General features: G+C 41.0%; 1 protein-coding gene across 3 annotated transcripts in view; it reads right to left on the bottom strand.

Annotated features, from left to right (window-relative positions):
* stard8 (StAR related lipid transfer domain containing 8) overlaps positions 1–16,693 on the bottom strand; it is an 81,607-nt gene that overhangs the window by 18,642 nt on the left and 46,272 nt on the right. Inside the window, exon 1 of one of the 3 annotated variants that reach the window (XM_002938917.5) lies at positions 9,111–9,295. The exons of the other annotated variants lie outside the window; for them this stretch is intronic. Within the exon in view, the coding sequence (XP_002938963.2) occupies positions 9,111–9,144 (34 nt within the window). The 5' untranslated portion in view covers positions 9,145–9,295. Of the gene's footprint in view, positions 1–9,110; positions 9,296–16,693 lie in introns of those variants that run through there. 3 annotated transcript variants of the gene reach the window in all.

Genomic DNA, 16,693 nt, shown 5'->3' with positions numbered 1-16,693 from the left:
TGAGTCACACTGCACTCAATTAGCCCTTTAGCATCAGCTCCTGAGACTGACAAACCTCATTTTCACATTTCAAATGATCTCCAAAGCTTAACTTCTCAACGACAGCCCAGAGCATACAGAGCATGTGCAGTGTCATTGACACATGATCTAAGATTGGGAACTGCTAAAAACAATTTTAAATTATATATATATATATATATATATTATTATAGGGCTGCTGAACCTCTCTGCTGTTAAAGTTCAGTATATACATACTGCATTTCTAGCCATATTCTTTTCTTATGCTTAAGTTATCCTTTAAACATTGACAAAACTGACAAAAACTGTAGAGCATGGCAGCAACCCTTTATCTAGTTTCTCCTTTACATTTTGCACTTTTTATGTTTCCCCCAGATTTCTATATGAATAGCCTTTACAAGCCCTGCTAATAACACATGGTAATTAATGGCTAGACATGGCAAATAAAAGCCAAATAAAGTTGCCTTTTATTCTGCACGGCACACCTGAAGAACACATGCACAAAGTCTGGGGTATACATGTCTCTGACCTAAAGAACACTTAAACCACTTTTAGCCTGATAATTAGTCACTTTAAATCTGACAGGGCTGAGTATTCCAGCTAATGACCCGCAGTCACAGTCAACCAAAAAATATAATGTATGGGCCAATGGGCAAACCTGACCATCAGTCACACTACACGACTAGCACGGAGCTATGGAGCTATGACAAAACTTGCCTTTTTGCTCTTTGAAGTCAGTCTAGACTCAATCAGACACATATATTGCTAGACGTGCCAGTAACTGATGGGTTCCTAAGACAAATGTGTGAATTGTATTTGTATTTTCTCCAACACAAGGAGGTTCCAGCTGGGAAGCCACTTGCAGCTGGGGGTAATATGATGTCAGACTCCGCGCTGTGGGAATTATTTTCACTATAAACACTGCCTGTTCCATTACAAAGAAATCTGATTCTAAGCCGGTTGGGTCAAAGCTGTGGGAAAACTATGCTAGATATGTAGTATGTTGAAAGTACCCTAATTTGCCTTGCTTCTCTGTGTAATACACCTGCAAATCCAGACTCATAAACTCCCCCGGAGTTTACAATGAAAAAAATAATGACATGCCATAATAAGACTGAAGAACAGATTATGTAATATCTCTGTTATGGAAACAGGAAAAAAAAAAAAAGAATTACATGAGAGATGAAACATTAAGGGGATTTCAGAAACTTCACTTTTTGGCAGAAAGTTTAAAAGCCAAAGACAAGAAGCAGAAGAAAGTTTAATACACTCTGGTCTGAATGGGATTAACTGGGATTGTCTGTAATGACAGCATCCAAATACTGTACATCTGTCTCCCGTTGCATTACACTGTGCCCTATGTCTCCCTTTGAATGGGCATGATATTGCCATCCTGGGGCTAACTTATAACTGTTAGTGCTTTATTCATAAAATGCCTGCATTTAACTATTTCCTTAATCAAGAAACAATAGCCCTAAAATGAAATGTTGCCACCCATACACACCTACTTCCTGGATAACTTCCTAGGCTTCCAAACTATAACCTTTTTGTTTTGGCTTTTAAGACCCTGGTGTTGCTGTCTCCCAGGCTTTGCACAATGGTGCTTAACACAGTAATATCACCACTGACTGCACTCTCTTGGGTACACAATGAATATCCTTTCAGGTTACAATCCAACTACCATAAGGCCAAAACACCATTCCCTAGGAAACACCATTTGCAGGCTAGCCAAGTCATAACAGGCTCCCTTAATTTTGCATGGCCATAGATGTCATTGGAAGTTCAGCTTTCATCCTTGTTGGATCATGTTCTTCATTAGATCCAACAGCGATGGAAGGGATGGTAACAGTGAACTGTTACTGACAGATCAAAATCCCACTTTTTCCGCAAAACGATTCAATGAGAACCTAGTGAATTAGTCCTACTGAGAAGCAGGAGAATTTGTTTGGGACAGATGGGGCAGAATGTTTTAAAAACCTTAAGCAGTCACTGATGGCTTACCGAAAAGGCTCAGGCTCAACCTGCAGCAATGATTTATACCTGGAATAAATGTCTGGAGATAAGTGTATCTTGTTCGGCCAGCACCTGGCTGCTTTCACAGGGGAAGGGCTAGAAGCAGCTATCGTTGGCTTGGCTGACCGCTTTTCACTTTAATTACCTTTCTTGCAGTAACCAAACGCTAAAGGATTGTCTCTCATTCCCCTAACATGTCCAGTAACCAGCCACCACCCTATTAACATAGCCCACTCATCTTTAGGGCCAGGTTCAATATTTTTCAAGTTTCAAGGCGGAATTTTACAATTCACTAAGAAATAGGTCAGCTTGGCCCATATTTCCACTGTTAATACCACCTGATTTAGTAAAGGAACTTTTATCTAGAATACTCGGGACCTGGGCTTTCCAGAAAAGGAAGTGGTCTTTCCATAATTTGGATGGTCATAACATAATAAGTTCATTAAAATCACAAACATCCAATCCAATAGGATTGTTCTACCTCCAATAAGGATAACGCATATCTAAGTTGGGATCAAGTTCAAGATGTTGTTTTATCGTTACAGACAAAAATACAATAATTTTTAAAATAATGATTTCATTGGACTGGATTCTGTCTTTCTTGGTAAAGACCCCATACCTGTATCAGCTCTGCAATTTAGTCCTTTACCTGCCAGCATTATTCTGGGTTAAGCAAGCTTGCCAAAAGTGTATTACTCTACAACACCTAGGGGCAGATTTATTAAAATGTTAGTTGGAGGGTTCCTTTGTTTAGAGCCTAATACAAAAAAACTCATTCCTAAGGAATGTTTAGAAGTTTATTTATCAATGGGTGAAAGTTAGAAGTTACCATTCCATAAATTTGTTCTTAAAATCCCATAGGAATTAACAGAAAATGGGTGAGTTTTATGTATTAGGCCAGGGGTGTCAAACTCAATCACATGAGGGGGCCGAAATCTAAAACACAGGCTAAGTTGTGGGCCAAATTTTTTTATTAATATACTTAGTAAGATACTAAGGGGTATTTTTATCACAATGTGTAAAAAAGTGGAGTAAGACATTACCGGTGATGTTGCTCATAGCAGCCAATAGATGCTTTGCTACTGTTGAAATCTGATTACTGATTGGATGCCTTGGGCAACATTACTGGTAATGCATCACTCCACTTTTTACACAGCATGATAAATATACCCCTTAGTCTTAGTTACTATGTGAGGAAAATGGAAACTGATCAGGCTGGATGGTCACACTCACCAAGGGCCACATAAAACAGCCAGGTGGGCCGGATTTGGCCCCCGGGCCTTGTGTTTGACATATATGTATTAGGCTAATGCCCCAATGAAAGATCAGTTGCTCGTGATAAATCTTTGCTTGCTTAATTTTTCTGAAGTTATATGAAGTTTCCTCCTGCAGCCAACTTCATGCAAGTTCATGCAACTTTGAAGACGGAAACATATGTGCAACTAGGCATGCAACAAATCCAGGATTTGTTTCCATGGTCCTGGGCAAACCGAATCAGAATCCTCAAAATCATGTGACTTTTCATCACATAAACACGGAAGTTGAAAATTTGTCGTTGAGCGTGCGGTTCTTTTTAACCCTTCGGTAGCTTGATTTGCATATGCAAATTAGGATTCCGTTCAGAATTCAACCAAATCTTTCAGGATTCGTCAGAATTCCAAAATAGTGGATTTAGTACATTCCTATGTGCAATGTCATTGGCAGGCTGTCACTTTGTTTGCCAACAGAGTAGCACGAATGTCATTGGCAGGAAAAAAGCCAGACCTGAGTTGTGGGTAGTAAAATCTAAAATGTAGAAATGAAACTTTATTATAACCACTGCACACAGGCTCATATAGCTGGATCTTAAAAGTGGGGCAGTTAATATTCTTATCTCCAGTTTGTTATTATCTGATTTACATCAATATATCAATGTAATGCAATAATTGCATAAAATGTAAGGTTACGCCAATAATGCAGACTGCAAAGGGGTTAAATAGGGAACTCTACACACTTTTTTTGTTTGGATGGATAAAGCAAGTGGGTTTGTGTCAGTTTCTAGTAGGGGCGTTGAGAAGTTCGGCCCAGGGAGGAAGCAACATTTTGCAGGATATGAGCTAATGACAAAAGCAGCAAAGCAAGGCAGGCAGCGTGGGAAGGCAGCAGCTGTGGGGCCTGTGAAGGACACCTCTCTTATGTGATAACAGTTAGGAATCAACACCTGGGGGGGTGCAATAGGAGGCTGCTTAAGTCTGTGCTATAAACCTTGTGCTAGATTTTGCCAAGGTGCACAGAGGAGCCTCTCACATAGGTACAAAGGAACCCTACAACTACCATATGCCATGAGCAGGCATTCCATATCCAATACTGCACCCAATCTTGCGTGTTCTGTGTGACGTGTACACCAGGGACATTCCAGAGCACACACTGCCCATTGTGCATGCAGTACAGACCAATGTGTAAATAATGTTACATTGATTTGCCTATTTTTTGCACTTTGCACCTTGCCCCATGTGTTGTAAATAAGCATATTTATCACTAACAATAAAGAAAAATAGAAGATCACATTAGCCCTCTTTCATAGCAACCTACTGCTTCTGTACAAGACATACTGAGCCATATATTATCACAAACAATAAAGAAATATAGATCTATTTGTCCTCTTACATAGCAACATACTGCTTCTGTACAAGCCATTGTGATTCTCTAGCACCTTCACCAATAGATTAAATAAGTTACATGAAAAAGGGTGTCGTACAGACATGACAGCCACCAGACTGTAACCTCATCTCACCTTACAGACGTCATAATTCAATGGCTTCTGCTCAACTCTTGCACCCACCAGGGATCATCCTTAAAATCTGCTGCTAAAGCACTAGGGGAACAAAACTGAAGGTGGTATATTCAGGGCACCCACTGGTGCTCCCCTAAATACTGAACAAGTTAGGGTACATCCAAGGGGATGCCCAAATACCAATCCCAGTACACCCCAAACAATGACAGTGCCTATTCACCTGAGTGTTTATTATGGACCTATGTCTATGAGCACTAAGCATGGGGTAGGGTGTAAAAAATATATATAATATAATAATATAACCAGATTTTTTTTGTACCTATACTAATCTACTTTGCAGATAAAACATCTCTATATCGAAGTCAGAATACTTTCAGCCATCACTAAACTCACCTGTACTCCTCCTTATTAAAGTAGCCAGGCACTCGCACACAGACCTTGTACCAAGATTCTGAAGTTACTGTAAGAAATAGTTTACCCTTTAAGCTTCAGAAGGTTTCCAAAGCCCTCCGGGATTGTGGGAGTTAATTCCCAGAATAAGCCAGTGATGTTGGGGTGTGATTGCCTGACAATCACCTCTTTATTCCCAGGCTGCCACAGACACTCCCTGTTCACCTCCCAGGGGGCACAGACGCAGCCTTGGGTGGGATATGATCCCACACACTGAATACATATAGGGTCCTTTCTACTCTTTCCAAACACACTGCCGCCTCTGCTCCAGAGTATGTCACTGGGGGCATTCCTGAGAGGGAGAATTTGGGTGGGACACGGAGGCCACTTATGTCCCTCTGTGCCGAGAAAATATTGAGAGAAATCTTTCAGTTTAGGAATGTTGAAATAGGTTACCCTGCAAAGAAGCAGCTAACAGAGGTCTTAGTGTCTGGGACTGCATTATAGAAAGATATGTGGCACCTCCATAGCCTGGTAAGACGCTGCAATCCAGGGTTGGCCTAAAGCATTATGGGATGCCGCATGGGGTAGTTAGGGAAATGCCAAAGCTTTTACATGAGACAGGCCCACACAGGCTAATTAGCAATGCTTAACAGCACAATGTTTTAATTAAGCATTGAGAGTTTAGAATTACAGCTCTCTGCTAGAATTACATAATATTATATACATACATATATATATATATATACATATACATACACAATTTGTCTCTGGTATAACAGGGTGTTTTTAATCCCACTTACCCCCTTCCAGAGCTTTTTGACCTACCTTTCATAACAAAGCTATGCTTATTTAAATCAGTCCCACAGTCTACATCTATGAGGTTATCATTTCCCCATTCTCCTGTACCCCTTCCATGCCTGTGTACTTTTCACTGACATAATCACCAAGTATGAAAGGTAAGTGCAATCCTGACCCAGTGCAGCAGCCTATAGCAAGCAGGCCTTTGATTTCATTATTCTTGGCACAATAGAAAGATGAAAGGTGCTTGCTGGTTTCTGTTGTTACTGCATCTATGCTATTTTGGAGCCTATCCCAATCCAGAGCAACTCATTTGAAAGCTTTCTTGGTTCCAATGGATGCTGGGTATGTTACAAGTAGTTCAAAATATATTGAAAAGATAATGGGTGCCCAAAGGAACAAGGAAAGCTTAAAGTGATACTGACACTAAAAAACTACTATTCAAAATATGAATGTACATCAACAGTTCCCTTTAGGTCACATTGATCAGTTTTCGCTGATAGGGCTGTTTTTGTAATTAATTGTTACTTGAATTTCCTAAACCTGACTGTTTTGCCAACCTGACTGTTTCTTCTCAGTCTGTCAGTTATAGCTTCTAATGCTAATGGACTCCTACTGCACAAATATGGCAGCCCCCTCATAGAGGAACATTGGAGATTGCATAAGTAATGTAAAAGCATTGGGCAAATACTTTTAAGGCAAAATTATAAATAACATGCAAAGACAATGTTATGTTAGAAATAAAAAAAAAAGGTTTCATTTCTGGTGTCAGTATCTCTTTAATATATAAAGTGCATCCAAAAGTGGGGAACCTCAAATATGCAAAAACAAATGTGATTTGGACATACAGGCTTATGTTTATGTGGCTGTGGTGTATAAAGCTGTTCTGTGCACGCACTGGGGCTTATCAGGCTGATCTAATGGTTTGGCCCTTGGGCCAACAGCTGGATCATATGAAGATCTGTTTTGATAAAATCTATGTACAACGGGATTTTCTAACCATATATCAGTCAGATAAGCCATCAGAAGTCCTGAAAGGGCTAAGTCAGCAGCTTTAAGTATAAGGGTGCATGCTTTTTTTTATGGCTGTAACATAAGGACATGTAGTCTCAACACAGTAGTCTGAGCCTGCTGCAGGCAGCCAGCAACTCAGCATGGGCTCTTTCCTCCCTGACACAGGCACTGAGGCTATGCTGCCACTATATGCAGTCAGCAGTATCATCTCTGAGCTTGCCTTGTATTCAGCTCAAGCTAACATATACCACACCATGGCTGTAGGAACAGAAACCTGAGTGTCCATGCCCTAACAGTGGCCTCTGTTCTTCCTAAATAACCAGAAGAGTAGAGGTTGCAGTTTAGTAACAGCTGAGAGGCTACATGATAGCAATCCCCCCTGGACACAAGCAACATCCTGCTACTCCCCCCAAACCAAGCACACTAGCACATCTGCCTCAAACCTGTCCTGCACATTTCTCCCACTATTCTTTCCCCAGTGACCCTGGAGCAGCCAGACAATCTCCAGACCCCTGCACTCAATTACAAACCAGGCAGACAGTGACAGCACAGAGGGAAAATAAAAAGTGGGATTCCACACACTGTGCTAAGAAGCTAGCATGCTCCCCAACATGCAAATAGTAACTATCAATCTTGGCTAGTTATGCCCTACCAGGTGATTATATAGGATTATATCAGCCTGCCATTCTCTTGCTTAACTCTATCCATGGTTCTGTAAAATCACCTTCCTGAGCTCCCCACGCTCCTACAGTTTGGGAGTGTGAGAGGGAGAGAGAGGGGGGCGATGGGAAGCTCCCTACAGGGAAAATGGTAAATGCTGGCAGCCATGGCGTTCCTACACAAGTATTTCCTGCTATAGCATAACTCTATGAATGCCGGCTTATTCTGGAAACAATGAGAGCTGCTGGCTGCTAAAATAAATGCCCTGCTGCCAATATTCCAACCCATTAAGCACATGGTTAACAGCTATCTACACGAATGTCTATAAAGGGCTCCCTTTGTCAGCTCCCTTGCTACAGCCTCTGATGCAGCAAGGGGTTAAAGCTCAGTCGGGATCTTAACTCCCTTTTTGCTCTTAATGTTACAGTTTTACAATGTGACTTTGTACCAAGCCTTCCTGCTCTACGGTCCGTTTCATAGGGGAGGCTGCTCCGCACAATGCTCACCATTTCCAAAATTTCAAGGAGGATGTGTTCCTAAAATAGCTAAAGAATAACTGAGCACAACTGGAGGAACCAGGATTTAACTAGAAAAAAAGAAATACCATAAAGCCCCACCAATTCAGTTTCCTTTCTACAAGGAAAGTAAACTGACCTGGGTGGGAAAACTCATGTAACTTTACATAAAACATTCATGTGACAGCAGAAATTTTACTTTATCTAATTTTCAAGTCCAAAAATGCAGCTCGGTTTTATCACCAAACATATCACCATATGGGTGTGTGTATATTTTACATTATATAAATATATATAGCTAGATATCTACATAGATATATAGATAGATAGATAGATGATAGATAGATAGATAGATAGATAGATAGATAGATAGATAGATAGATAGGGGTATAATGAAAGCATACACAGACTAAAGCAGAAGTAACAGGGAATTTAAGTACAAGTGTGTCCTTTTTACAACAGAACTACAAATCCCAGGATCCTCCTTGAAATGCTATCAGGTTAATAAGACCAGACAAGACAAGCATCAGTAATAAGTCATACTCAGGAAAGGACTGCCCCAAGAGCTTACAGTCATATATACACTGCCAACCCAAAACCCAAAATTCGCCCAACACATGCACATGAAGCAGTTGCTAGAAAAACTATTAGATGTTCAAAATGAAAATTTTCAGCAGCATAAAATATTAAAATCTTAATTAATATCTATTTCAGATATGGAGTCGGTAGCATAGTGGGTTGGGATGTGTCCAATCATGTGCCTTTACTTTAGTAAATGAGCTAAAAGTTTCCATGTTGCATGACAAGGCACACTCCCTTGTACTCTCTAGGAATAAACTTTGCTTGAAAGTAGAACATCTGCTCCTGACAGGCAACATTCTGCAGTAAGAGATCCATCACCCCTCTGCCCGAATGGGGGTTCTTACCATACTTGATCCTCTTAGTCCTGATCCTGTTCATTGGTGGGCATGGGTTTGTCCCCAGTTCGGGAAGCCAGTGGTATCCTGGGTTAGACAGAGGCAGCACATTCAGGGAAAGGCAGCGGCAATTCTCCTACACATAGGGTTCTGCTAATAGCAGCATCTGGCCCTGCTGACCTCACTAACTAAATGTTCCATCCACAACCCTGGCAGGAGTGGGACAGCCCATGGGGTGGGAGGAAAAGGGAGAGTATTTCTGGAGGCTGCATTTAACCCACTGCCTGCCAAGTCAGCCTGCAGCTCATCAAAGAGCCTTAGAATATGTCTTGCTGTGTCAGAGCCAAAGAGCTGAGAGTAGAAAGTGGGGAAAAAAGGAAAAATGCCTTGTTACCCGCAGCCTCCCTCTTTAACACATACTAATTAAAAGTAGTCTGGGAAACCAGTTATATATTTGTAAAAATTAAAAATCCAAACGCATACCCCCCTCCCCAAGTTCAAAGAACTCAGTAAAATTGTCTGGTTTTATTTCCCCCCTTTTCTTTTTTTTGTTTTTTTTTACTTTAACCTCACAAATTTCACTCTCGAGCCACCCTTTGCTGCAGCTGTTTCCAATTCCGCGAAAGTATAGGCCGATTTTCTGGGGGCTTGTTAAATATGGCAGCCACAAAGTGCGTTTGTAAAGAAATTCCTGGAATATTTCAATGTGTATCAGTGCTATGCTTTTTTTCCCCCCTCTTTCATAGGTAGACAGTATGGAGTTTGTCACTGACATTTAGAAGCCGTAACCCTTTCTCTGCCATAGGTCAATACATTCCAATGAAAGACGTCACTATTTTCTCTTACAGCCAGATTTTAATTAGTCAGATGAGTCTAATTCATTGGAAAGGGTACATATGAAGGGCAGGGAACAAAAACTGGAGTAAGAAAGATTTTTTGGCATAAAAATGTTGCTAAATGGATGTCAAATTCACGAAAGCTTTAGTGAAAATGTGTATGCTTTGGTGATAAATTGTCAGACAAATCTGTCCAACCAACTTATTGATGCAATTATATTGGTGTTAACAACTGTGTTAAAAATGTGTGTTCATAGACTTGTTTTTAAACAGCTGTCTAAGCAGCTATTGCCAATATATCTCCACCTTCACATGTTTGCTATGCCATGAGCTAATTGGATAACTAGATAACAGTTTTTATTGTTTTTCTATGATGCAAGCCACACAGAAACATAACATGTAAAATGCAAATTGCCCTGATAGGTAACAATAAAACTGTTGTATGTATGAGTAGTGACTACACACACAGCCTGCCCCAAAGGTAGATTTGGGCAGGTGGCGGATCCTTCTTCCCTTGGTGATGACAGTGGTGGAACAGTTTATCCTCTCTAATGTCATCTGTGAGTCTGCATCACAGGAAATGTGGGTTGGGTGCTGGTATCCTAAGGGCGGGATAGGGTAACTACTCATAACCTATGTATGTTGCTGCTGCAACTGAGAGACAACTCAAAGATTTTAATCTCATTTTTTTTTTATTAGGCTACTAGATTTCAGCTCAGACTTGCCTCAAACTACTTTTCAGCCTAACATAGCCATCAAACAAATCCAAAAGCAAAACAGACTGTGCAAGTCATTGTGTATTTTAGGGATAAACAGAAGAGCAACTGTCTAGTTTTAGCCATAGACACACAGGGTTGCGACTGGTCACTGTCCCATTAAGAAGTCAAATGAAAATGAAGTGAGAGGTTCATCACTGTACAGGTTACATGAGAGTGCTTTACTGTAGATACAGCACAGGAGGCTCACATTAGAGATCCCTCATTCAATAAACCCAAAGAACTTTTTAATTTTAATAACAGATAAACTGAGGTTTTAAGGCCCCAAAAAAACATACGTGTAGCATAAACAGCCCGGCTGATAAATGATATGCACAGAGTGAGCTAGGACTGCTGCTGTTTATAGGAACCGCTAACTGCTATATACAAATTGGTCAGCATTCCCCAGATGATAGTAACCCGTGCTGCCCTCAAGATATATTATCCTTGCCATGCATTGGTGACTGTGGCTGCAGGCAGTTTTAGCTGCAGTTTGTATTGTTTCATATTCACAAGTACAAAGTAAACGCGCAAGCAAAATACAATATCAATAACAAAAGTTCTTCAACATACACAGGGCTATGGCAATAATGACTTCTAGAGGTTAACTCCAGTAGGAGCGACACCACAGCTGCCTGACAGTAATGGAGGGACCACGTACAACAGAGCTGTCATTTTTCTAGCTCCAGAGGCCTCTCAAGGCAAATATCTCTGTTATGCGCAAAGCTGGACGTCACACAGGAATGAGGAGATGCCCACCACTCTCCTTTGATATAGGACGCCTATGGAAAAAACATATACTGCAGGGTATCATCTTTTTATAAGTCCTCCCCGGGGACGGTTAGACTTGGCAGGCGGAATGTCTATGGACAGCATACTTATTAAGAGTTTTGCACTGTCATAAAACTGTAACTACTTGCACATGGATATTTAGTTACATTTACAAAGCCATGAGTTTCAACAAGTCCGACTACATACAAGCTACTTTCCACTGCCTCTTACTGATTACTGAATGGGATCATTCCCCACAAGAAAATGCAGGAATATTAATAGAGGAGCAGGTTTACCTGTAGCATACCAAAACACAGCCATTCCTAAATGTAATTAAAGTTCTGCCAATAGGTGCACTTGGCAGGCTTTGTGCTAGGCTTAGCCATAAACTGCTAAGAAATTAAGACAAGATACATAAAGATGATGAGAGTTGCTAAATGGCTTACAGATGGTTCTGCATTAAGTATTCAAAATATTCTATTCTTAGGAACTTTTCAGTTGAAAGAGCTGCTGAAAAACAAATACATTCTTCAAAACCCACCAAAAATAAACAATTAAGACCAGCTGGAAGTTGTCTCACAATATTACTGTGTACATTGTATCAAAAAGTAATTTTATGGTGAACTTCCCCTTTAAGGTGGAAACAAAATATCAATTGTAGGCGCTATAAGCTTTTACCATGAAACCAATCACAAACCACTCCAACATTCTGTTAGGCATGAATAGCTCCAAGCCCTCTACATGTTGTGAACTACAAATCCCAGAATCCTCAGGCACTCAGCAGCTGCTGGTGTGTTCTTGATTAACAGGTAAGCCAGATAAATACCTTCATCAGAAAGAGAATGCACGCTCCAGCTCTCTTCTAGGCTTTTTAAAAGAACAGAGTTCAATATATATTTTCACCCTGTCGTAAATGTCACCTTAAAAATGCCATACAAGATAATAGAGAGCTAAAATATTAATTTACTGTGTTAAATTTACCACTTAACTGGGGCAAGCTCTGTTTTCACTCTGTTTGGCCCCAATATCTTTAAGTTCATCCTGATACCTTCCAAGTCAGTCAATATGTGGCCACCTTCATTTTTGGTTGCCAGGGCCACTGACCCTAAAGCTGGCTGGCCATACACATACTAATAATCCTTGATAAACCTAATTTTCGTACCTTAGTGATCGGTTGTTTAATCAATCAGCCAGGTTAGGTTAACGAAAAAATCTGTGCATGTATTGTGCATTAGACGGTATCCTTGGGGGACCTACAATGGAAGTCACTTTCGTATGATTGGTGTCTGCCAACAATTTCAGTCTGAATGTTAGTTTTAGATTGTTGCATTTAAATATACGACTGATATCTGAACATCTGTCGGAAGAAGACTAAAATCTGAATGTGTATGACCACCTAAGGGCTGTGGCAGACAGGGAGATTAGTCGCCCGCGACAAATCTCCCTTGTCGCGGGCGACTAATCTCCCGAAATGCCGGTGGGATGGCATACGCAGAACCGTGATTTCGGGCAAGTTGCCTTGAGAGGAAACGTATGTCATCCCACCGGCAATTTACATTTTCGCCAGTGGGATGGCATTTCGGGGAGATTAGGCGCCGGTGACAAGGGAGATTTGTCGCGGGCAACTAATCTTCCCGTCTGTCATGGCCCTAAAGGGGCAGATTTATCAAAACATGAGTTTAGAGCTTAATACATAAAAACTCTTTCATGTTCTATTTATTCCTATGGGATTTTTAGAAGTGTATTTATCAATGGGTGAAAGAGTTCATCATTGATAAATACTCTTATTAAAATCCCATAGTAATAAATAGAACGTTGGCGAGTTTTCATGTATTTAGCTCTAAACTCACATTTTGATAAATCTACCCCTGTCCGTAGTATCTTCTCTTTTTATGAAAAGGCAGGGGTACATCATCATCACTACAGTGACATGAAGTTAATTGTACCCCCCCAAAAAACAACTATTTCAGTGAGATGGGACACCATCAATGGTGTATCAGAATGGCTTAATCGTTTAAGCGTCCTTGGCAATTTCGAAAGTTTTTTTTTTCCTTTGCTTGAGTATTTCATTATTTTAAAATGACAATATAGCTGGAAGCCACCACTATACATCCTGTTTTGTAATGTTTCCTTTCCATTCCTGGAATTCTTGGCTCTGAAGTTCTATCTCCCTTTTTGATTTTTTTTATTCTTTACCATTATTGTTTGCTTTAACTTTGCAGAATTCTCTAGAAGTCATTCCTACAAATTAATTTAAAGGGGAAAATGAACCTCTACAATGTAAAAATTAATTTAGGGATTCCTGAGCCATAAAATCTGATCTTCGTTTTGATCCCCTCAAGATCAAGTAAAAGACATAATATCCTGGGGATTCAGTTTGCTCTATTTTTAGGGTTTCAACAACCCTTATTCCTAGCCTGACACACCAAGGAGCACTTTAGGAAGTCCGCCCTTTTCAAGCTCCCTTGTAGAATACTATTCGGCGACCTGACATCTGGTACTCCAGTATACTATTCCCGGCATACTGTGTCCTTATATCTTTATAACTCTAATACAATCTGTGGCCAAGGTTGTGAGTTAAGGTCCCTATACACGGGCCGATCCGGGAACTTCTTCCGATATCCCCACCTACAATATCAGGAGTGGGCGATAATCCAGGTTAATCCAATCGAATTATAATGATGGGTATAGGAAAAGTCGGTTTGGGGACCGCATCAACAAGCTGATGCGGTCCCCGATGCGGTCCCCGATCAGACTAGATTTTTTAACCTGCCCGATCAAGATCTTCCCGATTTCAGACCAGATATCGGTCGGGCAGGCCCGTTGGTAGTGCCCATACACAGGCCGATTAGCTGCCGAATCGGTCTAAGGGACCAATATCGGCAGCTAGAATCAGCCCGTGTATGGGGACCTTTAGAGTTGGATCGCATCTTTGATCCAGTGTTACTATATACTGGTGTTTCTAACAATCCTGCTTATAGGTGTGTTTAGGGGGGAGGGAGGGGCCCTTTCATGAATGGCGTTTGTTAATTGTTTTATGGGTTAGGGCTTTTTAACACTTGCTGGCTGTATTGGCGAATAAAGATTGCTATTTTATTATGTTTAATCTTTAATGTGTTTATTAGCTCTGGGGTCATTAAGTCCCTTATTTATTTAAGATTTATAGTGTCATTATCCCTTTAATACTTCTTTAGATTATCCCTTTAATACTTCTTTTAGAACAGCAATAAATGTTAAGTGTACTTACTCACCAATGGATATATGTTGTATATGTATGTGAACAAGTGGCACAATTCTATGTTCCACTAAAGGTTCCACTAAAGTTGAAAGGTACTTAGTATTGAGCTGTGCATACTGGCGGGGGGGTACAGTACACTACCCGCAAGCCCTGGGGAACGCATTATGATACACAGCAGCTGACATGTCAATTGGACAAACAAAGCCATGTGTTCCTATTGCCTTCCTAATTGTCAGGAGGAAAGTTAAGTCTTTTTATTTTCTGATCTATCACCTCATTTATAAAAAATATTAGAATGATATCACAAAACCCCATAATATACCTGGTAAAAGGTAACAGAAATTGAACCTTTTTCTTAAATCTAATGTAAAATTGTCTTTGCATGCACTTTATAAAGGTGCCTTAAACGTTTTGCTTGATGCCTTTACATTTCCTATCTGATCCCCCATGTTCCTCTATGAGGGGGCTGCAGCAGGAGTCAGTTGGCATAAGAAGCTATAGCTGAGAAGGGACAGTCAGGTTGGCAAAACTGTCAGGTTTAGGAACTTCAAGCAACAATTACTTACAAAAACAGGCTTTAAGTGAAAAACAATCAATGTGATCTATAGGGAACTTTTCATGTACATTCATATTTTGAAGTATTTTTGTTGGTGTAAGTATCACTTTCTAATCTGACAGCAAACTCTACAACTGTGTTGTGGTTCTAAAATTAAACAGCCTGCTCTGCAAGCCAATTAAGGCCTGTCCTGTGCATGTTAAATGTGCATACTGGCATGTAGTGAAGAAAGGACCATGCAGGCAGGTAGTTACACACTGACACATTAAATAAATAGGAGGGCTTTGCTGTACGTATGAATATCTTTATTCACACAACAACAGGGCCGGATTTCAGAACAGGGCACCCGAGGTCGCCTGCGAGCAAAATTCCAGAGGCGGCTGGGTGGCATGCCACACCTAAATTTCTGCCACCCTAGGCCCAGGCTTTTGTGGCCGCGCCACAAATCCGGCCCTGCACAGCAATACTGTATAAGCCACTCTTTGCATTGTCACAGAATAGTTATAGTGCAAATACAGCAATAAAATAAAAAATAAACAGACAGTATTTAAGGCTATATGACACGTATTAAGAGTCAAAGGAGAGAGGATGTCCCTGTCCCACAGAGATTGCAGTATAAGTATGCTGCATAAATACTGGCAAACTTGGACATGTGACTCAAGGGCAAGTTGGGCGGGGGGATGTGCCATGTACTGTAGGGGCACTTGTTGGGCTGTGCAATGTAACATACGTGTGTTTTGTGTCTCTTATTTTACAGTGAACTGTAAGATAGTAGCATGAGCAATACACAGTGTTCCCTACTGGCACTGGGGGCTGCGCAGTATAAAACATAAGGGTTGATTTGTGCAGGGGAGCAAAGTCAAGGATGTTCAGCATTAAGGTATACACCATAACACCATACACCATAAGATCCGCTCATTTGGCGATGTCGCCAGGTGGGCGATATCGGGAGAATCCAGGGTAATTTGATCGTTTGGGCATAGGTAAAGTCGGTCTGGGGACCGCATCGGCTTGTTGATCCGACTAGATTTTCTAACCTGCCCGATCGAGATCTGGCCAATTTCAGGCCAGATATCGGTTGGGCAGGCCCGTCGGAAGTGCCCATACACAGGCCAGTTAGCTGCCGAATCGGTCCAAAGGACCGATATCAGCAGCTATCATCGGCCCGTGTATGGGGAACTTAACACAAGGGGCTAAAAAGGAATACTAAAGTTGAGTGTGCTGTATGGCTAGGACCAACGTTGCCTTGCACAATATACTGCTGGTCATTGAATAATCCTGGCTGTAAACTGCAAAGAAACTGGGGCATGAAGAGTACAGCAAAACAGTGAAGACATAGGCTGTAGTTCTGCATGGCTGTGCAATTGGCTATATGTTCAGTGAGGAGAAGGCTGCATGGGAAGGGGGCTGTAAGTCCACATGAGGGTCAGCAGGCC

Source organism: Xenopus tropicalis, chromosome 8, assembly GCF_000004195.4.
Source record: "Xenopus tropicalis strain Nigerian chromosome 8, UCB_Xtro_10.0, whole genome shotgun sequence".
Classification (NCBI taxonomy): Eukaryota; Metazoa; Chordata; class Amphibia; order Anura; family Pipidae; genus Xenopus; species Xenopus tropicalis.
This window is presented reverse-complemented; position numbering and strand designations above follow the sequence as displayed.